This window comes from Lissotriton vulgaris, chromosome 2_1 (assembly GCF_964263255.1).
Source record: "Lissotriton vulgaris chromosome 2_1, aLisVul1.2, whole genome shotgun sequence".
Lineage (NCBI taxonomy): Eukaryota > Metazoa > Chordata > Amphibia > Caudata > Salamandridae > Lissotriton > Lissotriton vulgaris.
In genome coordinates, this window is record NC_141687.1 from 429928762 (window position 1) to 429953530 (window position 24769).

The 24769-nt window shown below is 43.0% G+C and overlaps 1 protein-coding gene across 2 annotated transcripts in view; it reads right to left on the reverse strand.

Annotated features, from left to right (window-relative positions):
• The window catches only part of PLEKHM3 (pleckstrin homology domain containing M3), a 496850-nt gene that overhangs the window by 217610 nt on the left and 254471 nt on the right, over positions 1 to 24769 (reverse strand). For both annotated transcript variants that reach the window (XM_086955333.1, XM_086955334.1), the window contains 2 exons: positions 20433 to 20578; positions 14634 to 14827 (listed from right to left, as the gene is read on the reverse strand). In XM_086955333.1, coding sequence (XP_086811459.1) covers positions 14634 to 14827; positions 20433 to 20578 — 340 coding nt within the window. The remainder of the gene's footprint in view (positions 1 to 14633; positions 14828 to 20432; positions 20579 to 24769) is intronic.

Sequence of the window (24769 nt, forward strand, 5' to 3'; positions counted from 1 at the left end):
TGGCATTGCCAGAAGCCTCCTTTCTTTCTTTCTTTTCGTAGATTTATATAGCGCAAACTTGACCCGAAGGTATCCGGTATCAGAGTGCTTTACATGAGCACCTGTTGCGTTATACAAGGACACATTCATTTTTAGTAGGCACGGGGAGATTAAGTGATTTTCCCAGAATCACAAGATGTTAAGCGTCATTGCCGAGACTCAAACCAGATTCCCTAGTCGTTAGGCTACATGCTCTCCTGTTTGTTTCCTACGTCGAACAAGAAAGGACTCCAGGAGTAAAGGTCCCCGCGGGGCTAAGACCTCCACCTCTGCAACTAAATGCCCTTTCGGTACTGGCCTCTGAAGAAGCCCTTTCTCGTTTCCTGGCCAGGCTCTTTTTCCCAAGATGTAAGATGTACAAACTAAATATACAAATACCATCCACTTGGTATGTCACAGACCACACTGATGATGTTGCTACACTCCATAAAAACAACAGTCATGAACTAAGGAAGGAGGATGAGGTTACAGGCAGGTGTAGGACAGTGCAGGTAAATGATCACAGAGATGAGTGGAGCCTGAGAATGGATCTTCATTGTCCTTTACAAGGGATGAGCACAGCTTACTGTAAAGGGCAGTGAGATGGGCAGCTGGTAGGCAGGGGGTTGTTATGAGTTGTACCTGACTGTACTTGCTCAAACAGTTTTCTCTAAACAGATGGCTTTTTATTAATGTCTGAAAGTCAATAGATCCACTGTGCCCGCTATGCGTTTATGGTGTCCCAGAGGTGAGAGGTAGCAAGTATGAAGTATTGTGTGCTGTGGCTGTAGTTTGTGTTTGAGAACAAGCAGCACCATGGCAGTGCTACATCTGGCAGGCCTAAAGAGACTGGAATTGTAGAACATGTTTGATTGCCAAATACGTAGTTTGTTAGTGTGTAGGGTTTCATGGGTGATACAGACATTATTTAATTGTACACACTAGACACCGAATTAAATGGAGAACAAGTAGAGTTACAGTAATGTTCGTTTCATGATGGCTACCAAACCAGCTGGATGCTGTGATCAGGTCCAGCTGGAGTACAAGCAAGTCCGCTTCACAAAGCCCACGAAACGGTGAGTAACAATATTCAAAGGAAACTAGAGCTAGTTTCATTTCTAAGAGGAACATTTGGACACAGCACATATTCACAGAAAGGTGTAAACTCAGGATATCTTTATTTTGTATAATTTAATAATTAAACTAGTCTGAAAGGGTAATAAAACAGCTGTAGTCCAATACCATCACTCAATAAACTCTTGAGATCTTATTAAGATTTTGAAAAGAAACCTTCATTCTGCCTGACAGGCAATGAGCCTCCCCATGCGTTTGTCAATATATTTTCAATTTTGCTTACGATGATTTGCGCCTTCTGTTGTGTTGCACCCTGACTCTACAAACTAGGCATTTGACAAGCTGTAGTTCTATCAAGTCATAGAAATGGACAACCATTACTGGCACAGATGTACCTGGCAAGGCCTGCCTCCTGCAATGGAGCAGCTAGCGACCAGCTGTATTCCCAGAGACCTCCTGTATTGCACTGGAATATTTTGTATTAGCAGTGAGTTTCAAGTGTTTATGCCATTCATACCGGATGTACATATTGAACATTGTTTGTAACAAGGACAGTCAGTTTGTACTAAGGTGCTGTATTGACTCAATGGCCTGGTAAAAAATTATTCATTACATTTCTTTTTATTTTATTTTAAAGCATGCTTGACTATTATAATGGCTTGTGGTGCTTGTTAAGCAGCAGAGCAAATGAAGAAGTGCTAATTACCACTGACAGGTGATTGGGGGAAGAGCCAGGAATCCAATTGCTTGCAAAATCAATGCTATATAGCATGATTAGAAAATCCTCCATTATCTGGAGGAAACTCTTAATACGAAGTAGAATTACAGGCTCAATTTCGGCTACAAATCTTCACTATTAATGGAAGAAATTCAGCAAGTAGACAATTCTAACTCCTCCCATTTGGATCATCTTTGTTCTACTGTAAACACGAATCGGTCTAGCTTTCATCCTTATGTCCCACTTGGACTCGAGCTCTCTAAAGTACTTTTGGAATCATGATCAGTTATAGGATATCATTGTTAATCCGCTTATCAATCACTACTATTACAGCAACTCTTAAGTTACTTTTAAATAACTGTATCTTTAAATTCAAGCTATTTTGTTTTAAACAAAATTTGCAACTTTCGAAAAGCATGTCAATTTGCTCAGCACCAACTCTAACTTCAAGCGCCTCCTTTCAGAAAAGATGTTCTATAAGAAAACGTGCACTGATGTAACACTTAGCTCTACCCAAAGGGAGCTTCCTTTCAAAACTGTGCATTTTTTAGTCCAGAAAGTGGGATAGTAGGTACAAGTTTTTGCCAGATAGAAAACAGGTTCTGGAACTCACACTGAATAATTCCAGTCAGGGTAGCAAACATGAACAACAAAACTACTCTTCCACCAATTGGTAAGCACAGTATTCAGCCATCCCTTCCAGGCATTTCTCATTTCTGTCCCAGGTTGTGGTTCCCCCGCCAACACTTACACCGTGAGCCTCATTCCTGATTCCTCCAGTGGCGTCAACAGTTTACACCATGGCTCCCAATGTACCTATTTAGGGCAGGCATTATAAATAATTCTTCCATTAAAGAGCTCCCAGGGTCTTCAACTAAAATGGACTGCAGCCATCTGGATTTTCTCAGAAACAAGGACCCCTCAAACAAAGTAACCCTTTTCTGTCACACAGGGGATACAAGCATTTCCAGATTAATTACGTGTCAAATAGTTCAAAATCATTTTCAAGAGTAAAGAATGCATTAATAATTTCGACTGTATATTTTGTGCACAAACACGTCACCCTCCTAACGTTGGACCCATGATTGTGCGGCGTGCGTATATGTGTGTCTTTATAGATTTCTCTTTTCAGAGGGAATGCCATTAAAACTGATTATCAGCAAAGTTAAAGCCCCAAACAGAGCAGAGTTGCCAATACAATTAATCATCTGCGTTTTTGGGGAATCGCTGACAGGAATATTAACAGATTGTTTCAGTTTGTTTATATGGACTGACAGGCACTGGATGCCCGTGTTCACCTTCCGTGGATTAATGCTTCTCCTTGCTGGAGTGAAGCAAAGGGAAGAATGGAAAATGCCTTTTAGAAGGGGACAGGCATACCGGGCCTGTTTTCTGTCTGCCTTTCAAGGAGCAGCACACAGTTTAGAATGACTGTTTCCCCGTACCTTTTTTGGAACATTCTTATGTAAGTCGAAAACTTAAGCAATAAGCAGGTGATTGGTAGTCCTAGAAGGCATGATCTTTAAGGTCATTGAAACAGTAGGAAACGTCCTTTTGCAGTTGGAAACCCTATGATTTTGCGAATTGCAAGGTTTTTGACTAGCAAAAGGGCTTTGCACAATAGGCCCATGGTTCAGCGTCAACATGCTCACAACAGCATTTTCTTCCAAGTCAGACTATACACATCCTTACAACGGCACACATTAAGAAAAAGAACGCTCATACAAACTGTACAGCCTGAATATGCAAAAATGTCTATCAAGGCACCCAACAGTGCTTGCTGCTATGACATACAGGCACATTTGCCAGTCAATGGGCACATGTGCCAAGAGAGGAAATGCTAACCAGCTTGGAACAGCCCTCTGGTTTTACACACCTAAAAAAAAAAAAAATCACACATAAGAGTGACATGTTAACTCTACTAACCAAACACCTTCGCAAAACTGAATTAGACTCTGGTCTGTGATAGAAAAGAGTGAACATCCATACTCTAGTCTATCGAAAGGCGCTGCTATACTAGGAGCTATAAAACTACTAATAACGAATAGATTAATGGGAAAGGAACACACAGAAGTAGATTCAGGGACTTTGTTTGGGGTGTAACACTCCCACATCCAAATGAATGAATTCTTGGCAGAAATTTGGGTCTGGGATCATGATTCGGGTCTGTTATCTCTCTGTAATTTTTTTTGTTGTGAATCAAGAATGAAAATTAATACAGTGACATTTGAAGGAAATAATAGAGAGCGAGAGAGACACATCTAGTGGCTGAATTCTGGATTCAAGCTAGTCTGGCTGATGAGGGGTGTTACAACAAAACCGCTCCCAGGATGCTTGTTTCCGGTCCAGGGAAGACATGGCATGGAAGTTTGGGCTGGACTGTTCATATGAGGCACAGGAACAAGACTGATTTGCATATAGCTGGGTCTGAACTGGGGTGGCAAAGTGAGCTAAAGAACGATGATGGATTCAATCCAGATCTGTGACTGGGTTTGAGTGTCTGAAAAGTTTCAGCGCTCGGTCCATCATCTCCTTGTGTTTGCTTTGTCTGCCCTAAGTTTGCAGGGTATGCCCAGACGTGGGTCCCTTGCTCATTTTATCACTAGATTCAAGCTAGTCTGGCTGATGAGGGGTGTTACCCCAAAACCGGTCCCAGAATGCTTGCTTCCGGTCCAGGGAAGACATGGCTTGGCAGTTCGGGCTAGAATGTTCCCAGGAGGCACAGGGCCAAGACTGATTTGCATACAGCTGTGTCTGAACTGGGGTGGCTAAAGAACGATGATGGATTCAATCCAGATCCGTGACTGGAGGTGACTGTCTGAAAAGTTTCTGCACCCCGTCCATCATCTGCTTGTGTTTGCTTTGTACTTAACTCATTACTCGTGGAGGATTACAGAGATTACTATGAGGAGGCAGACATGTCATATTTCATGGTCACAGACGCGTTCTGAGATGTAGTGGATGCCTCCATAATTAAGACAGTGTAAGATGCAATGGTCCTTCTGGAGAAGAGACTGATGGATATTGCATAATAGTGCTTACAACCCCTCGCATCAAGAGAAGACCTTCCTGGGCTTTTAGACCCAAAACCTCCAGAGCCAGCCTTGCCCCCCACTTCTGAGAACCTGCATAAACAACCGCAATCCTCTTTAGTGGACTGGACGCGTTTGCCAGGTTGAAGAAGGTGGTTTTAAGCACCATCCCCCCTGCCCTCATGGTGGACCCCTCGCAACTGTGTGAGACCGCACCCAATTTACCTCCCCTTGCGTCTGATTACTTCTCCACAGGCCTGGAGGGTAAATCTGACCGCAATCGGTCCTGGAGACCCTCCTCCAAACCCCCTGTAGGCCCTCAGCCCTCTCTGGAGGATCCTGGTGAGTCCCAGTCAGATCTCCTGGATCTGAAGCAACTGATGCCCCTTCGTTCCTCGGAATGTTCAGCAAGTGACAAGGTGGGCAAGTATGTGAACAGGAGGCTCAAGAAACACCTTAATCAGGAGTTCATGACCTGCCTACGGGTGGAGTGCTCCCTCCCGTCTTTGGATGGGAAAGTGGCGGTCACCCCGGAGACAGATGCACGGATGGCCACTTTCCTAGCCAAATATATAAGAAACCAGAAGAAAGGCATTGCCTGCTCCTGGCTGTAATATCAGGACAAGCTCCTGGACATAACAGGTCCTTTTGTACAGATCTTCGATATGGCGGAGGATGCCAAGGCATACAGGGCCCTAATCACTTGGTAGGTCCTGTCCAGCAGGGCCCAACGGACGATAATATTCCTCGACAACATCACCTGTGCCATCTCTACGGAGAGGATCAGGTCTTTGCTCATAATAATCAACCCCAAACTCAGGGAGTTGGTGATATCAGAGGCAGGCCATGTGGCACAAGGTGGGCGCTTTGGCAACCCGTTTGTCAAAGAGCTTGGGAAATTCGTTTTGAGCTTTAATTCTCTGAATAAGGCCCAATCTACTGTTAAGCGCATCTTCAATGTGCGTGGTTTTATGGGGCTGGCAGTGGCATGGAGCGCTCACATGGCCATTCCCAGAACTCCTCATCCGGCAGAGGACCACCTTCTCATCGAGGCCAATAGCAGGACTTCTCACACTTCCAGGGGTTTTTACCCCACAAGAGGGCGCTCGCACCACACAGGCTACCGTAATGGAACCAGGGGAGGAGGATTCAGCTCCAGTTCTAACAGTGAGCCTTTCGCTGACTGCATGCAGTTGTTTGGGGGGGTCTACTTGCAAAGTTTATAAACAATTTGCGGGCTCTCACGTCCGACGCCTGGGTACTCCAGACAGTTCAGGGGTTCCACATAGAGTTCAACGAGTCCACCTTTCAAACCTTATCACCCTGTTCCATCTGTTTCTCAGGTCAGGAGGCTGCTCTTATTCAACAGGAGGTTCTCAAAACTCCTCTCCAAAGGGGCTATTCGCTCTTCAAATCCTCACCCCTCTTTTTTTCCAAGCAATCGTTTCCTGGTCTAAAAACAAGAAGGGGGTTAGAGCCAGATGATCAATCTTCAGCAATTTAATGAGTGGTTAGTTTACCACCACTTGAAGATGCAGGGTATTCAACTCCTTTGCAAACTCCTCCAGCCTAATAACTGGATGGTCTGCCTGGACCCCAAGGACGCCTACCTTACAGTCCCGCTATTACCTTCTCATCGCCTGTTTCTTCAGTTCCAATGGCAGAGTCAAACTTTCAAGTTTACCTCTTTACCTTTTCGCCTGTCATAGGTTCCTTGGTGTTTCACCAGGGTTCCAAAGACAGTGGTGGAACGCTGGAGGGTGTCTGGGGTATGCAATAATAGTGTACCTCGATCACATGCTGCTGATGGATCAATGCCCACTTGCTTTGTCTCATCATCTGCGGATGATGGTGGATTTACTACAGTTGCTGGGGTTTGTGATCAATCAAGTAAAGTCAAGCTTCTGCCCATAGCGCTCAATTCTGGGGTTTGTGATCGCTTCAGTGGAGACCACGCTCAGCCTTCCTTCAAGGAAAATGTCCAAAATACATCACAAGGGGAGGAGGACACTGGTGATACCTCATACCTCCCTTGTCCGATACCCAGGGTGGTAGGCCTGTTGTCATCCTCCATTCAGGCCATCTTTCCGGAGCACCTACACTTTTGGGCCCTTCAGCGGTTGGAGGTATCCCACCTGCGGGGCGGTCTTACTTATTCCTAGTACGTTCCCTTGTCTGACTAAGCCAAGGAGGAGCTCGAAAGGTGGCTCTCTCACATGAGGCATGGAACGCTTACACAATTTTCCACTCAGACCCGGATCGCACATTCAAGTCAGATGCCTGCAATTTAGGCTGGGGCTCTCATTGTGGGGAGTTCACGATTGGCGGAGGATGGTCCACCATAGAACAGTCCCTCCATATCAACTGCCAGGAGCTGCTGGTGGGTTCCTTTGCAGTAAAGTTTTGGACCTGAAATGGGTGCAATCATGTGTCCTTCTCAAGAAGGACAATGGAGCGGCACTCCACTACATCAATCATTTAGAAAATATGCGGTCTGGAACCCTGTCGGACCTGGCCAAGAGTTTTTGAGAGTTCTGCCTCGACCATCATGTATTAGCCATGGCCGAGCATCTCCCGGGGTCAGCCATCCAAGTGGAGGATTGGCAGTCCTGCCATCTCCGAGACTCTAGTCTGTAGAAACTTCTCCTGACAATGTTCAAAGCTTTTGTCTACCTGTGGGGCCCATTCACGACAGATATGCTTGTGTCCCGGCTTGATCCTGAACTTCCCTTGTACTTCAGCTGGATGGTGATTGACAGCGTAGGTGCGCAGGCAAAGGGTGGATCTGGTAGTGATCACTCCGGTGTGGAAGTCGCAAGTTTGTTTTCCTGTTCTGATGGAACTTTTCTGAGCTTCTACAATCAGTTGACACCATTATCCTCATCTCCAGAACGATCCCTCAGGGAATCCTCATCACCTGGTAGCAGGCGACAGCCTGCAGCTCATCGTGTGGAGAATTACAGATCTCAATTGCAAGTCCCTGGCCTATCGAAAGATGCTGCAGACCTCCTCTCTCAAGCTTGGGCAGAACAAACAGTCACAAGGTACCAGTGGACCAGGTCTCGATGGATGGATTGGTGTTTGCCACGAAGTCTGGATCCCGTGGTGGCAGACATTGTTTACATCCTAAACATCTCCAAGACATCTGGTCCTTTGGGACGTCTTGGCCTAGCAACACGTATCTCTCCCAGAAACAGCTGTTGGCCAAGCTGGACATTCTTTTGTGTCTTATTTCCTGCAGGAGAGTGTTGGATGTTAGGGTCCTCGATATTATGGGAAGGTCCTTTACTCCGCAGGGGGTCACATTTCATTTTGCCCAAAGAACCAAGTGGCATTCCCGGGTCATTTCTTACCCAGTCTTTCCTGATGTTCCCAAGTTGTGCGTTGTCAGATGCATCAAGGCACATGAAACTCATGGGGAAAAGCATTTGTTGACTGCTTTGAGGAAAGCTTTCTGAGCAGTCTATTTTGCAACCACGGCGAGATGGGTTTGGTGGATAATGCAGGAAGTGGGGATTGACACCAACATTTTCGGTGTGCACTCAGCTTGTTGCGCAACTGCCTCGCTTTAGGAGCCCGCTTGGAGGATATTCTGAATGCAGCAGACTGACCCTCAGATTCAACAATCCAAGAGGTTTTATTTCAAACCAGTCTCCTCCATTGAGGCTCAGGTGGTGGACAAGCTTTAAACTAGCATAATAGTTGCCTCTGGGTCCTGCCATAGAATGAAAAATGTCCTAGATATCGCAAGGGAAAGTTTCAATTCTATTAAGGACTCTGAGGCGAGGATTAGTCCACCCTTCTATGAATTATGACACACCCGGGTTATTGGATCAGCTTATGGATGTATGTTAGGCATTTTCCTTTCACTGGTTGTACTTTGATGTTTTTTTCTGGAGGTTACAAGTGTTAATCATTTCCTCCTGTCTGTGGTTATGCGGTTTTGATACTTGATGAAGTTCTTCCTCAGGTTGATAACTCTTTCACTCATAGGGACGGAGTCTTCCAAACAAGAATGAAATCTTCCACTGGCAGCTTTGTCGCAGGAAGAAAGAGGAAGGTCGAGGAGGGACAACACCTTTTGCTGATGTTGAAGGTGCCTGAATGGACACTGGCTGTGCTTGTTTTAAACCTAATTGCTTCCCTGGGGTTATGGGAAATGACGTTTTCTGATTGTTCATGGTTATTGTAATATGGATGCTATTTGACTAAAATGAAGAAAGTAGAGCATAATCCTCACCTCCAAGTCATTAATAGAATTGAAACTTGCAAATAGCTTGGACATTTTTAATTCTCTGGCCCCGACTGAGAAATTCACAAGTATTCTCTTAGATGCCTGCCATTATCTGTGGGTGTGTACATACAATGAAACACTGCATTTATATTCTCACAAAAGCCGTTAAAGTGTTAAGATCGCTCTTTTCTCTGTGTAATTGAGGCTTTTAATAAAACAAGCATTGTCAAAGCCAATAGATCTCACCTTTGAGACCTACTGGCTCTGCTAGTGCCTTTTGTTTCTACTGGACATCATGGGCATTGCAATAGTTTTTATCCATGCTGTACAGAAGTTTGGCTTCTGTGCAGCATAGCTAAAAATCACTTTTTTTAAAGTGCTGTGATGCAACAGGTGGTAATGTGTTTAAAAAAATGTTTTGCACTTTTAGTGGCTGCCTCATAGTGGTTCTCTCCACCCATGACTTGTCCCCAACCCACTCCCCAAACAAACGGGGGAGTGGTTTGGTGGATGAGGCAGGAGGGAGGGAGGGGAGAGAAGGATGTGGGTGGGGAGAGAACAGGCGAGAGGGTGTGGGGTGGCACGTGGCAATAGAAGGTGGGTGGGAGAGGCTAGGGCATGAACCCAGACCAGAACTATGGAGGGTGTTGTGAGGGGCAAGCACATGGACAACGGAAGGTGGGTGAAAGGGATGAAAGGGGCTGGGGCAAGTTCACAGGCAACAGAGTGGACAGGAGGGGCTGGGAAAGTACATCGAGAAGCTCACAGATAACAAAGGGTTGGCTGCTGGGGCAGGGGAAGAATGCAGACAACAAATGGCATGCACAAGGGTCGATGGGAGCACACATTCAAAGGAGGGTGGGCAGGAGGGGAATGGGGAGGAAACACAGAGGGTGGAGAAATACATGAGAGAGACAGCTGACAAACACACTCACTCTTACAATAAGGAAAAAGAAGCACATAAAAACGTGAGTAGTGGAAGGACACAAAAATGTTTCCATTTAGACGAATATAAGAAGAGGAAAGAAAGCCTACAGAAACGGACTATTAAAAGAAAGCAAACGAGAGCGACATTGAAGCAAAGCAATGGGAAGTAATGGGTGAGCTCTAAACCCTCTCTAAGGTGACAAAATGTCTCACAACAGAAAGCGTATGTGTTGTCTGAGGTAAGACCTAAAAAGCCAGAAGTCCATCTGTGCTATATGCCAAATGGTGCAAAGAAAAGATAAAAAATTCAAAACCTTGGTGTTATTCCGTTGTGGAAGGGCAAACATATGGATTAGGAAGATATATGCACTGGGAACAGTCTATGAAGCAGATATAAAACTGGAAGGATAGCCAGACAGGACTTCTAGAAAATAGGTTGAAAAGGTAAAGCAGGCCAAATTAGATATCCACGCTGAAAGAAGCATTCTAAGAGTAAGGATGCCAAACTGCATTAGGAATATTGTAGGGTGGTTCCTGCTCTGATGATGTCACTAATTAAGATTGGTTTAAGAGTACAGAAGATGCTACCATAGTTCTATTAGGACATTTTTACTCGTTAATGAATGTTCATAACAAAGATTTTCAAATCTGTAAGTGATGTGATCTTATTTTCCTTCACGATTTATGTTTGTCCATTTTTGCATTTTTATGACACTCCCTCCCCCTCCCCCCAAACTTCATTTGCAAAATTACCAAACTGATCATGACTGACTGTTCTGGCTTCACAAAGCATGCCCAATGTAAACTTTCACTGACCCAGTTGGGGTCATGAAGGTTAAGAGAATGAAGGCCCAGCAAACAAATAGCAGAGGTTAAAAACAGCCTTTCAAAGAGTTTTTTTCCTGCATGCAGCTCATTCAAGGCGCTTGCAAATCTGGATGAATTAAACTTTAGTAGAAGAATAAATTGGTTCCTTTTTCCAAGTGCTGGATTTTGAGAAGGTTGACATTTTAACATATGAAATGAAATGAAATGAAATGAAAAATTCCACTTATATAGCGCATAACTGCCCGGAGGCCTCGCAGCGCTGGTGATTGATTACTGTGCTTGACTGCAGGGCAAAGTTAGTACGCTTTTGAAAACAGGTAAGTTTTTAGATCTCTCCTAAATGACATCAAATTGTCATTTTGTCTAAGGGATAAAGGCAGGGAATTCCATGCCTTCGATGCTGAGCAAGTAAATGAACGGCCACCCCAGCGGGCTTTCTTGATTTTTGCCGTGGTTGCCAGGTACAAAGAAGCCGAGCGAAGAGTTCTAGGCGGCACATAAGGCAGTACTAGGGGAAACAGCACTGCCGGGCCAGTTTGATGAAAGGATTTGTGCAGAATGCACATGGCCTTGAACAAAGTTCTTGCAGCCACTGGGAGCCAATGAAGCTCCTTTAGGGCTGTTCTGGCTGACTGCCAACGAGGAATGTTAAACACTAAGCGCGCGGCACAATTTTGAGTGACTTGGAGTTTTTTTGTCACTGATGCCGGAGACCCTAGATATAAAATGTTTCCATAATCCAGGCGAGAGAGTATCAGGGCCTGTACCATGACTCTTCTCGCCTGAAATGGAAGTAGGGGGAGCACTTTCCTGAGCATTTTCATTAGCCCTACGCATACGGAAGCTGTTTTTGTGGCTTGGACCGAAAAGTCCAGTGCTCTGTCCAGCCAAATTCCCAGACTCTTTATCTGGTCCTTTGGGGGAGGGGGGGTGCCGAGACATGAAGGCCAGTTTACCGACAGGAAGGTAGGAGAAGGGTTGCCTAGTAACATGATCTCGGTCTTCTCCCCGTTGAGTTTGAGATGGGAAAGTTGCATCCACTCAGCAACAGCCTCTAGACACGGACCCAAGGTGTTGGACGAACCCTCCTTGTGGTCCAAAGAGACCACAAGTTGGGTATCGTCAGCGTAGGTAACAATCTGCACACCATAAGGGAGAACTATCTTCTCTAGAGGCTGCATATAGACATTAAATAGTGTGGGACTCAGGGTGGAGCCCTGAGGAACCCCACAGCTGAGCGGATGCTTAGATGATACCACCTCGCCCTCAAAGACCTGGAAGAAGCGTTCCTCTAAAAAAGAGGCCAGCCACTTCTGGGCCGCGCCCGACACCCCATGCCTTTCAAACGATGTAATAGGGTGGCATGGTTAACAGTGTCGAACGCGGCACTGAGGTCCAACAGTATGATAGCAGTTTTTCCACCTTGATCCATTATGGCTCTGGCCGCCTCTGTGACTGCCAGAAGGGCGGTCTCAGTGCCATGCTGAGGACGGAATCCTGTTTGGGAGACCTGGAGAAGTTTGTTAGACTCCAAGTAGTCCACCAGTGTTTTATTGATATGTCTCTCCAACAACTTACTCGCCCACGGAAGCAGCGAGATAGGGCGGAAATTGGATAAGTTGTTGGAATCCAAGTTCGGTTTTTTCATATTATTGTTATGTTTGATATCACACCCAAGTTCAATAACAAAAATAAGAGTGTATCACAGCATGTCTTTAACTAAGCTGATGGATGCCCACGACATCTCCAGTGTGCCATATCACCATTGCTAACCAGTTTAATGGAAAACATTATTGGGAATAGGATAAAGAAGCCACCCAGTCCGCACCTCTGGCAATGGCTAGCCACCACCAAAACCAGGACCGGTTGTGCAGGAGATTGATGTTGGAATGCACTGATAGATGCTTCTCATCGTCAGCAGCAGTTCTGGCCACTGTAACAACTTCTGGCCACTGGCCACTGTAACAACCTCTGCATGATAAAGGTGGAGAGACCAGTTGCAGTCTTGGGAAAGAAGTCACACATGTGAAAAAGGAATCTGAGGACACTCTTGTAGAAAAGACCCACGAGCTAGTGAGTGCAAGAGTCAAAAGGTAAGAGTCCATCAGAAAAATCAATCACCATCCAGGCACATGAAGCAGCCAACAATAAAAATCATCAAGGTGCCTTCACACTGAATGCTATAAGGGCATTTATTTTGGAAAGAAAGTTAATATGAGAAACTTATAACAAAAAATGATTTACAAGAAGGCAAACAAAGCAAAATCAGAAATAGAAAGAAAACACTGCACCCGAACAAGCAACCACCTGGCAAACAAATCCCAGAATGCTGAAACAATACCTGACCAAAGGGGTGGACTAAACTATGATGGGCTTATTAACTACTGAACCTTGCTTCTTACTCTGAAATGTATACGTCAAACACACAACCTCGCACAATGAAAGAATCTCAGCAGTGATATTCTGAGGGCAGCCCAGGGCCTTATTGTGTCTACACTTAGATATGCTACAGGAGACTTGAGACTTCTCTGAAAGAGCTGTGCACTAGTACTGTAGTAGTAGTAGTTTACTTTATTCGATAAAAAAATGTCATCATAAAAGTGCACAATTTATACAGTACATTAAAAAAAAATACATCAATAAATAAAAGAGCAGGGGCCCACCAATCCTATATACTACTACTGCACTAGTACTACATCCTCAACAATCAGTGCCAACGCAAAATGCCCACAGTTGCTTGCTGTACCTACAACTGGCAGGTACACAGTTAAGTTTCCAGCAAATATTGATCCTCTTATTTGGTAATGAGACTTGGGGTGGGGCATTCTTTTCCTAAGAAATTGGTTAAAAAGCCAATGGTTTTTCAAATAGTTCAGAAGGGATATTGATAAAATATTCAATATTTCATACTCTTCCAGGTAAGCCAACAGTTCCCCATTTTGCTACGAACGTTTGTGCAAGGTGGCTAATGCCAACAATTTTTTTAAATTGGAGCAAACAGTGCATTGAACAGCAGAATTTTCCACGTTGCCATACATTTTAAGGCTTTTAAAAAAACTATCATATGATTTTTTTAAATTGCTAAACATCTCCTTCCACTCCTAAGTTACACTTAACCATCCTAACGTTTCAGGTAAATTTTCAGTAATTTTGTATGAGAGAGAAGGAGTGCAACATTAGAGTCATGATCACCGTTATACCCTGAGTAAGACTAAACGGAAACATTTTAAATCATAATGCCAAATGAGAAACTCATGAGCCCTCATTGCATAAAAATTAATGACAATAGCACATTATAATTCTGCTGAGATGACTTCTCTACCCGGATTACTGCCTGCTGTGTGATACAGTTGTGCATTACATTTGGAAATATTGTCAAGAACATTTACCCTCAGTTTTAAAAATTAAAGCCAGCTGGACCACATATTTCCAAAATCAGATGCGTTATTAATGATGCAACTGGCCAAACATGCATTGTAAATAATTCAGCAGCTACGCAAACACTGGAATTGGTAGACCTTTAGCTGGTAAATTAATACCACTGACCACAAACACATTTAATTTAGGAGTATGGATATGTCCCCTTCAGGACTGGTCACTGTTGCTGGTCCACTGACAACACATAGTAATAGCTTCACAAGGCAACAATGGATCATGCTGTGTACACGTTTTAAGATCTAATCTAATTTGGGATTGCAACATTTCAAGGTCTTAAATGATCTTCTATAAAAAGTACTAACAAAATGTAGGAAATAATTAAAAAAGGTGAATTCTAATGCTTTTCGGAGTACGATCAACTCACCTTCTTCGGAGGTCTTCTGCCACCACTGCTCTGCAGCTGAACAGGTACGCCCGCAGAGACTTCAGCTGCTGCCTCAGACGTAGAACAACTGCAAGCGGCTCAACGTGCCTGTACAGCATTGGATTTTCTTGTTGTATATCGATTAACGGCTCCTCTTGTACGTACTCCAAAAACTCCTTTGCTTGCTTGGACACCTACAAGATATAGATAGGATTTTAGGATGTTAGATATGCTACATTTTCACAGCCCTTTTCTTACTCTACAGAAAATCATGGAGATTTTAGACATGAGTTTATCAGGCAAATCTATCTTTTCTGTTTGTGACACAACATTCTGTCATAGGCAAAAATTGCAAGTCTATGATTTGCGCTTTTACAGTAGGTGCCACAAATTATTCAGCAATATCCATTGATTCAATGGAAATGTGTTTCATTGAAATTTTGCAGTTGAAGTTTAAAAAAATAAACATATTTGTTAAACCACCCTACTGGTCTCAACACCTACTGTTAAGGTAGTAATATGTAAATTTAAAGGGATCAATACTCCCATTAAGCAGTCTAGGTTTTCTATATTTCTTCTATGTTCAGCGTTCTGAACAAAGAAAATGCAGACATTATAACATTGCAGAAGACATGCTAGCTGCTGTTATAGATCTACAAAATGCACATGAGCGTGCGCTCTACAAATACACGTTATGGTTATGTTATAAAATGTGTGCCCCCCTGCAGAATGTAAAGCATCTCCCGAGTGTCCCACGTCTCACAGAAATTCATTGGCTTTGCGCGGAATTGGATTTGGCGTACCCTTATGGGTTAGGGGCCCCCTACACAGCAGGGGCCTGCGCTTCGCCCCAGTCTATACCACAAAGAAACGTAAGAAAAGTAAGTTATATCATTCTTTGGTAGGGGATTTAAAAATCTCCCTGGAGACTTGAATCGTTAGATTGGTAAGTAACCATCTCCTCGATAATAACAATGCCCGGCCACATCTTAGTAACTATGTCTGACTCTTTGACTATATGCTGTAGGTCTAAAGCATTCTTTAAAGAAATTTAAATTCAATGCGTATTTAGACAGGGAAATTACTCAGTTCCTTGAGTTGAGCAGGCTAAGCGTATGTCTTCTTAGGTGCCCTGAAACCACAGCTTTGGTGTAAAACAGCTATTGTGCTGCAAGGAAAAAGCATCAGTCCTGAAGTCCAAAAAGCTTAAGAAACAACTTAAAATGCAGGGACGTAAATGTGCCTGCTTTTAGCCACCCCATGATTTACTTACATAGGGCTAGGCATACATTCAGTGATTTTATCAATCTAAAAACTGACCAAGTTTTACAAAAGATAAAAATTATTATTGGAGTTGGAGCGATAATAATCTGCTCTCCAATAGTAGACTCAGAAAGGGTAAGGCGTTGTGGTAAGTAATTCTACCAGAAGAATGGACAGACACAATTCATTAGGCCATGACAATATTAGTTGGACATTTGTAGACTTTGATAGGCGAGTTACGGAATAATACTCAGAAGACATTACTTCTACTGATGTTTCTACTTTCTCTGCTAGTCTATCTGTGCCAGTGCTACTACAGGAACACAAGTGCCTTCTTTCTACGTACAGTGCAGACAAAGAAGTCTCATCAGCAGCGGTCGGCAGCCCAACCTAATGGGCTGAGGGGCCACGCCGTTTCACCTTTTGCCCAAAAAGAAGATTGTCAGGCTGAGCAAAGGTCAGCCTGGCAGACACTCTTTATTTTCAGGTCAGGAAGGCAGGAGCTAGCCATGTGCAGGCTCCTGGCTGCATGAGCTGAACCTTCCTGGGCTGATGATGTCACAGTTCCTGTGGGCGGGACCTCTTCAGCCTGGCAAAGCACCTCAAGACCCTCCTCCTCGTGACAAGTGGGAGCATCACTGATTGCCTCAGACCTGGGCGCTTCTTATCTAAGCCCTGAAGTGCACAGGGCTGAGTGGCAATCAGTGACACTTCATCACAGACTGGGGTGGGGTCAACAGTCGCACGACCACATCTCACTCTGCTGCCTTTCCTTATTGACGGAGAAGGCAGTCCCAACCCTCCTGGGACCTCCGAGACACAGCTGCACAGTAAGCATGGGCGAATTTTGCGAATCTCGCGTTCGCGAATTTTGCGGATTTGCGAACTCGCAATTCGCAAAATCCGCGAATTCTCGCGAATTTGCGGATTTTTTTTTGTGTGTTCGCGCGGGTTTCTGCCAGTTCGCGAGGGTTTTGTACAATTTCGCAAACGCGAACTTACCTGTCGGGTCGCAAGTTTTGCGAACTTGTTGTTTCTACGTGTCCAGCCTGTTTGGGACACTCTTCTTCATCACTGCCACTCTCTGTCACCACTGCCACTCTCTGACTACTCATGCCACCCTCTGGCCCACCCATGCCACCCTCTGCTTCATCACAGCACCCTCTGGTTGTCCAGTCAGTGTACATTATTGTGGCAAAGCAAAGCACACCTTCCTTGCCTCAAGTGACCTGAATTAATTTGGGGCTGATTAATGTGTCACAGAATATTTTTTTAGCTGGCACCTGCTTCCTTAGTGCTTCCTGATTAGGGATCTTTTGCACTTGCTAAGTGCTTTCATTGTTGCAAAATTAGTTACAACACCTGCCCTGCCCCAACTGACAATAATGAATTAGGGGCTGATTAATGGATTTGAACTTCCAGCCTGGCTCCTGCTTGTCTCCCTTAGCTGTAATTCAGGACCTTTGTGGCATACGTGTAACTATTCTGAGGTTCAGAGCAGGGTCACATAATAGTTGCAAGTAGGCAACTGAACTCTGGAGGGGCCCTCAGGAAGCACTACAGGAAATGGCTACTAATGATGAGCCTGAACTTTTGAACCTGGTAAGTAGTTTCAGTTTTGCTAAGATCGTATTTCTGCAATTTAGCGCTTATTCGCGGGGCGCGAAGTTGTACTGGGAAGCCGCGAACTCACGCAAACAGTGCGAGCAAAATCCGCTGCTCGCGGATTTGGCGGGAGATTCGCGAATCTCGCGGATTGCGAATTTACCGAAAATCCGCAAAATCCGCGAGCGAAACGGATTTTCCGCCCATGCTTACTGCACAGGTAAGTGTGATTTCTCTTTTAATGTTTGGGGCATAAATGAATATTTGGGAGTGAGTGTTGTGAATGTATATGTGTGTGTGCATGCGTGTGTGAATGCATGGGAGGGTGTTACTGTTTGTGTGTGTTTGTGTCTTGTCCGCACACCCTCCCTGCTTAAAGTACCGGCCACTACTGCTGACCAGCAATTAAGCATCCTAAACTTGATAAAGCATGTGGTTTAAATGGCTTGCCCCCTGAATTTTATAACGCAATCTTACACCCTTTCTTCATTATTGGTGCAAGTGTATCTGAAATTTCTTAGTAGTGGTGTGAAACCTACTTAAATAAGCTCAGCTTTCAGCAATGTTGGCTTTCAAAAGTCCTAATAATACTGAATTTCACAAAACATCACTGCAGCTGAGAGAAGCAACATTGGAAGTAAAAATAGGTAAAGTCCTATTGAAAACCATACCATTAAAGTTTAGCACATAGGGCCGGAAAATGATTGCAAAAAAAGCATTGGAAAAGTCAGTAGATCGAAAAAGCCAATAGGTCTTGCATTTTTAACCTAATGGCTTTGCCAGTGTTTTTGCCGATGCTGTGCATTATCATCAAAGATTAAAAAAAGTGAAAAAAACTTAGTGCAATGATGTGTGCATGCGAACCTGTCAAGATGATATGGCAGTCTAGCGTGATGACATACACATGTGCATGCTTGTTCGAATATGGCATGACGAGAGCGCCCTTTTGTTTAGTTTTTATTTATCGTTCCAAAATGGTGGCACCACTTGGAACAGTAAATTAAAAAATATATATATTTAAATGTGTGCGAAAGTACCTTAAAAAAAAAAGAGTGGCCAAGCAGCAAACTGAAAAACGAAAATTTAAAACAATTTCTTTTATGGAAAGCAATGGGAAAGGTGGGAGAAATGGGGGAGAAGGCGAGGGAATAGTCAACAGAGGAGCAATGGGGAGTGGGCGGAGGAACTTGAGTCATGGGAGGAATAAAAAAATAAAAAGTGAAAAAAGACAAAATGGGGGGAGGCAACAGATGAACTGAGACTTGTTGGAGAAGAAGCAATGCAGAGCATGTGCGCACAGTATTTTAGGAGGGAAGTAGTTCCATGAATGTGAGCAGTGGAAGAATGCAAGTCATCAAATCAAAATGATTGTAAAGTAGCTTTGCTTCTGGGATGGATAAACACATGAAGAGGAAGGAAAGCAAACAATAAGAAGCAAGCAAATGAAAGTGTCAAGAAAGTCAAACAATTGAAAGCAATGGGCTACTCTAACCCGCTTACGTTTTTGGTATGTTCCACCAGAGGTCTTTCGACAACAGATAGCTAAAACCTGTCTATACACCAAGGTAAACAGCTTACTAAACTAAATGATCAGAGAGTCATTATCCGAGTCAGAACCTTTTTGTGACAAACACAAAGTTACAGCAGAGGTAGCTAATAAAATGTAATAGAGACATAAATATAAGACAGCATGCATTTTGGCGCATTTTCATTCTCTACTTGGAGATCACTTCAGTTAGGGGAAGGAGATCCCTGCATAAGGAGGTAGCTTTGGAATGGCAGACCCCAATGAAGTAAAAGCTGCAAGCTCACAATTGGACCCCGACATGACCGCATCTGAGGTTTTTGCATGCATTCCAAAGAACATGAAAATCTGCCATCAGTCTTCATTCAAAATGACATATTGATTTCGGCATCAAAAGGCAACCAACTGCTGGATCTTCAGCACTGAGACAGAATAAGTTATTATAATTTTAAAAGAATTTTTAGATCGAGTCATTTGCGAAAGACATTTTGTGGGCTTACAGCCCACCCATTGTTTATGACTGGTTGCCCTTATTGTCACTCATTTGCCTGCTTCTTATTCAAAGGCTTTCCTTATTGTAGCTCGTCCATCTTGTGTTTGTCCCGCCCATGGTGCATATCCATTTTGCCATCTCTTTCATTGGCTGGCTTCTATGCTTCCTCTGTTCACTTTTAGGGAGCTACTTAATTCTTTTTTTTAAAGCACTTAATGCGAGGGCATGTGTTTCCCAGCTGTGTCCCTGGTGTACTTTTCTCCTTTCCACACTGCTCTCCCTTGCCCATGTAGCTCTCTCTCGCTTGTTTGTTTCTCCATGTTGCTCACGTTTCCCCACGTGTTTCTCCCGTTAACCATGTTCTCTCGCTCCTGTTGCTTCTTCTCCCAGCCACCATGTTGCATCACCCCCATACTCTATTCCTACCCACTTATCCATTTAATTTATTTTTCAAAAGTGCTTTTGCGTTATGTTTTTAAAAAGTGCTCCTTATCAAAAATAATTTACTGATCCATCTCGGATCACAAAAGAAAAGAAAACACACACCTTTGTATATGAGCAATCTCACATTGTGTGTTCTAACCTATGCTACACAGCAGCATGGCTAGAAAATGGCAAAGCCAATAGGTCTCTAAAGCGAGACCTATTGGCTCTGCCAATGCTTGTTACGTTTTGGAAAGTGTACAAAATCGCTAAAGCTAGACAGACATGAAGAATTATACAGATCTTGTAGTAATGCCATCAAACATTAAAGAAGACTAAAGATCTAATAATTAAAGCTGCAACTTCTTGATTAATAAATGTGTTCTTTAAGGATACAAAAAGTCCGTTATAAAAAATATAAAATATGTAAAAATGAAAAATACTGGTATAAAATGCCTCCTAACTAGCTTTGGAGAATCTATTCTATTACCTTGTGTTTACTCGTGTCCCAGTTGTGCACGAGGCGGGCTGGTATGAGGAAGCTGTCGTCCACGTGGCATGTAGTGCAGTAGTACCACGCGCTGTAGCTGCACACCTTGGCTTTTCCGTTGTTCAGGCCGATGGGTCTCTGACAGCCTATGACGGGCAGAAAATAAGTTAGTAAAAGAAGTTCTCTGGACACCTCTGTGTAGAAGGACTCACAATGAATTAGTTGATGACTGGCAGCCAGAAAGCAATGACCGGGAAAGGTGGCGATAATACGCACAGGGGGACACTCCCGACTCCTGCCTGACAACTAGGGTAGAAAATATTGCACAATACAATTTTGGACCATTTGCACTTGTATGTAATGTTGCTGACAGCACTGCACATGCGCCATTTAAAAAAAAAACATATTTTATTGAGTTTTTTAGTAGTGAAACCATATACTTGTTCCAATGTCTTTGTTACATAACCAGATATAACAAGGCGTTCCAACACAGAATCCACAATTTGCATATGTATGTACATGAGTTTTCCTGCTTTCCATTACTTATTGTACATTCAGACATATTGTGTATTATCGACATTCCAGTCTAAAGCAATACCTCCATTACAACCCAAAATAACACCCCAACTACCCCCCTCCCATAAGGTCTGGGTCTCTGTCCGTCCATTACCTACTGCATCTACAACATAGTGGGAATTGTCATCAGTAAGAGTGTCTGGTCCGCATACACAACATTGCACCACAACACAAATCTGCTCTTCGGCACACATAGTACATGAGTCACTACCGCACCAAACAACCACTACCTAGTGCACGTGCGCCATTTGTTGTAAATACATTGCATGCAACCAATCCTCTGTCTTGGAACTAAGCCTACGATACTAAGTAAACGAAAAGGAAGAACCAGCGAAGAACGAGCTTTAAAAAAAACACCACAAAAACGGGCTAAGAGGAGCGATTATAAACACTGTCAAACACTGTGCAGCTGGGCTCTCAGCTGCATTACTACTGATATTTCTGAAACAAACAGCCTCTGTATATTAGTTAAAGAAGTCCTGTGCATAGGCAGTCCGATTCTCCTTTCTTAAGCCTTGCAGTAAAACAGTGGTGTGATCTTGAGGCCTGTGTTCGAATCACTCGAGCTTTCCCGTCTGTCTGGGTCCCCAGGGGTGCCTTCATTTTAATCCTCCTCCTGAAACTCGGAGGGATAGCACAGAATACCCCCAAAAACTCGAGGAGATAATTTACCACTCGAACTCCAGTCGGAGAATATTTGGGAAATTGTTTTCGTGAGCACTACCATCATATAAGCGAAAGGAGAGATTAAAATGTCATGTCAGTCAGTGCCATGCATGAAATGCTCCCCATATGCGTACCAGAGACTAAGGCGCAGACGGAGAGTTTAAACAGCCAGAACCCTGAATGTACAAAAATGATGGATGGAAATTCTAGAATCAATCGAAGCCACTTGTACCTACTCTGGGGACATTTCGGTTCCTTCTGATTTGAGCTCCTCTGTGCCTTTACAGACATCGACCAACCACAGGACATAACAAAGGCTGTTGAGCCAACAGGATGAGGCAGAACCACAACTGCTTAGATAGTGCTAATGGAAATATATGCTGACCAGTTACACACTCTTTCTACTGAAACCACTTGCTGGCACAAACCTTGAAAAGAATTGAGAGAAAACAAGGACCCCCTTGGGAGGCAGATCCTTCTCATACCTGGCCGCTAAAACATGGAACTCACTCCCCGCTTACCTTCGCCTTACCCAGAACCACCTAGCATTCAGAAAGCAACTTAAAACGTGGATATTTGACAAGTAATCCTCCTCCCCTTTCTAAGCGCCTTGAGACCCTCTGGGTATGTAGTGCGCTATATAAATTCTCTGACTTGACTTGACTTGACTTGGTATCAGTAATACACAGACTCCTAGGGCAGGGTAAAAACCAATGTGGGTAAAAAATCCTAGGCCATCCGCGGGATAAGTGACCAGAAAGGCTAGGACCAGTGGAGAAGAAGAATTATCGAAAACTAGTGTGTATATTAAAAAATATATATATTTAATTAGACATAGATAAAAATCATATAGAGACTCAAACACATAAGTCAAACTATATGATACAGTAAAATAGTGACATGTAAAAATCTTGAATAAATATCAAAAACATTAAATAAAAAACAGATACATCATAGTAACGTTATAAATCACGACGAATTGCAGATGATTATACATAAAAAATTCAAGAATGACAATTGGAAATATTGTGAAATTGATTATAAGGACTCGAAACGCGTTTCGGCAGAGAAAAAAACGCTTTCCTCAGGAGTCATAGGTGAAACTCTGAAAAGAACATTATAGGAAGAATATTATACATCACAATACATATATTATTTCACATAATTAATACATATGACTAACTGTACAACCATTTATCTGTTACACAATACAGAATTCGAAAAAACTCTTATTCTACCTAATAGGTCTAGACATAAAAATTGGTCACTTAATGTCATATGATAGACAGATAAATGTACAATATCAGTGCAGTACTTAGCTAGACAGAGAATAGAAGATCAATCAATCATGTAGGATTTATTACTGGCATAGGTCACGGTTGGTTATCATTAGAGCACTCAAAAAGTGTTTCTCAGTAGATATCTCAGGGTATGAGCTGATAGAAAATGACATATTGCAATCTCACTTCGAAACAACATGATATACATCAATTAACTTACATTTGTAGTGTTGTTTTTCATTCCATTAGTTAAAGGGAATCGATGATAACTTCCTTTTTTTTAAAAAAAAAAAATACACAGGGCCACTTGATAAAGGCTAATACCTAATTAAACAAAATATGTAAAAATCAACAACATGATTGAAAATGGAAAAAAAAAAAAACACTTTGAACACAATGAGTCATCCAATGCATAGCTAGATGCAAGCAAGGTTGTCTATAATGGAGAAGATATACGGAGTTACAAGACTGATAAGCATAACGCTGAGAATGATATAGTTGTAAAGTTTATTGAATTGCCTGTTACCGCTATTTTATGACCTATTTCAACTAGTTCTTTGTTTGTATGTCTTAATATAGAGAAACCAGGTCACTCAAAGGAGGTTCATTATTATTAGTGTTAATTACGGCTGCATGTCACTGTTGCTAGGAATAACATGGACAAAAGAAGATGAAAAAACTCATAAAGGGAAGACCTGTCGGTATATATAATGTTTGAAATCTAACATCAATAGGTCTACATCTCCAGAGAGTAGGCTAATAGTATTGAATTCAAAAAGAAGTTACCTAATATCTTCACAACGTGGATATTGGGGCTCACTGTATCGGGATATTTCGCTTCGTAGTAGTGTCCAAATATTAGCATGTAAACATTACTGCAAGGAGATGTACAAAGGATGTAAACAAATCTAAGGTCACTAATAGTGCTTAATAAATTGTATTAAAGAACATTCACTAAAGTGCAGCTTCATAGACGATTTAAGCAAGTATTATTAAATCTAAAAGGACATGGAAGGTACCTTCGAGCATATGGCTGATAATTCTTCAATCGCAATTCATATTAGTTCATTGATGTAAAAACGGGACGAAATGCCGGGAGCGCTGAATAAGCTGAAAGAATAAAGGGACGTCGAGTGTTTAGAAGCAAGCTAGCTAAAGCTCTGTATATGCCAGGGTGAAAAGAATAAGCGACGCGGCAAGGAATGTTACAGACAGAAAATTACCACATGATGTAAACAAACTACGAATGAATTTACGAGCGTCACTTCTTAAATAAATGATATGACGACCGGAACGACAAATGTGTATAAGGGCGTTGTTACCTTCAAAGGAGCAACTAGACGCCGGCAGCAAGGTGGTGCTGTTCCACTATTTAAAATAGATGTAAATCTTAGCCGGACATAAAATGGTGCTGTTCCGAGTATTCGATAATAGCTGAAAATAATGACAAAGGGGACAGAGATTCAACGGATGCCCACACATAACATTTGTGTGTGACTCTTAGCGCCTAAGAAGTGTATTCTCTTACCTATGAACGGGTAAAGTCTCGTGGACTGCAGGATGGTGCAGTTCCAGAAGCCACAGGGTAGCAAGTCAGCCTCGCCGGTGAAAAAGGGGTGAACGCCATGATGGTGACAGCTCTTTTAAAGCTGATAAATGGCGCGAAAAGGTTACTACCGATGGGTTTGTAGGGGAAAGTGAGAACGGACCATACTTCTAGTGATCTTATGACGGGAAACACCATTCCAAGATGGCGCTAGAAAGCGATGGATAACAGCGCACAATATCTGTTATTAAGCAAAACCCTCCACACAA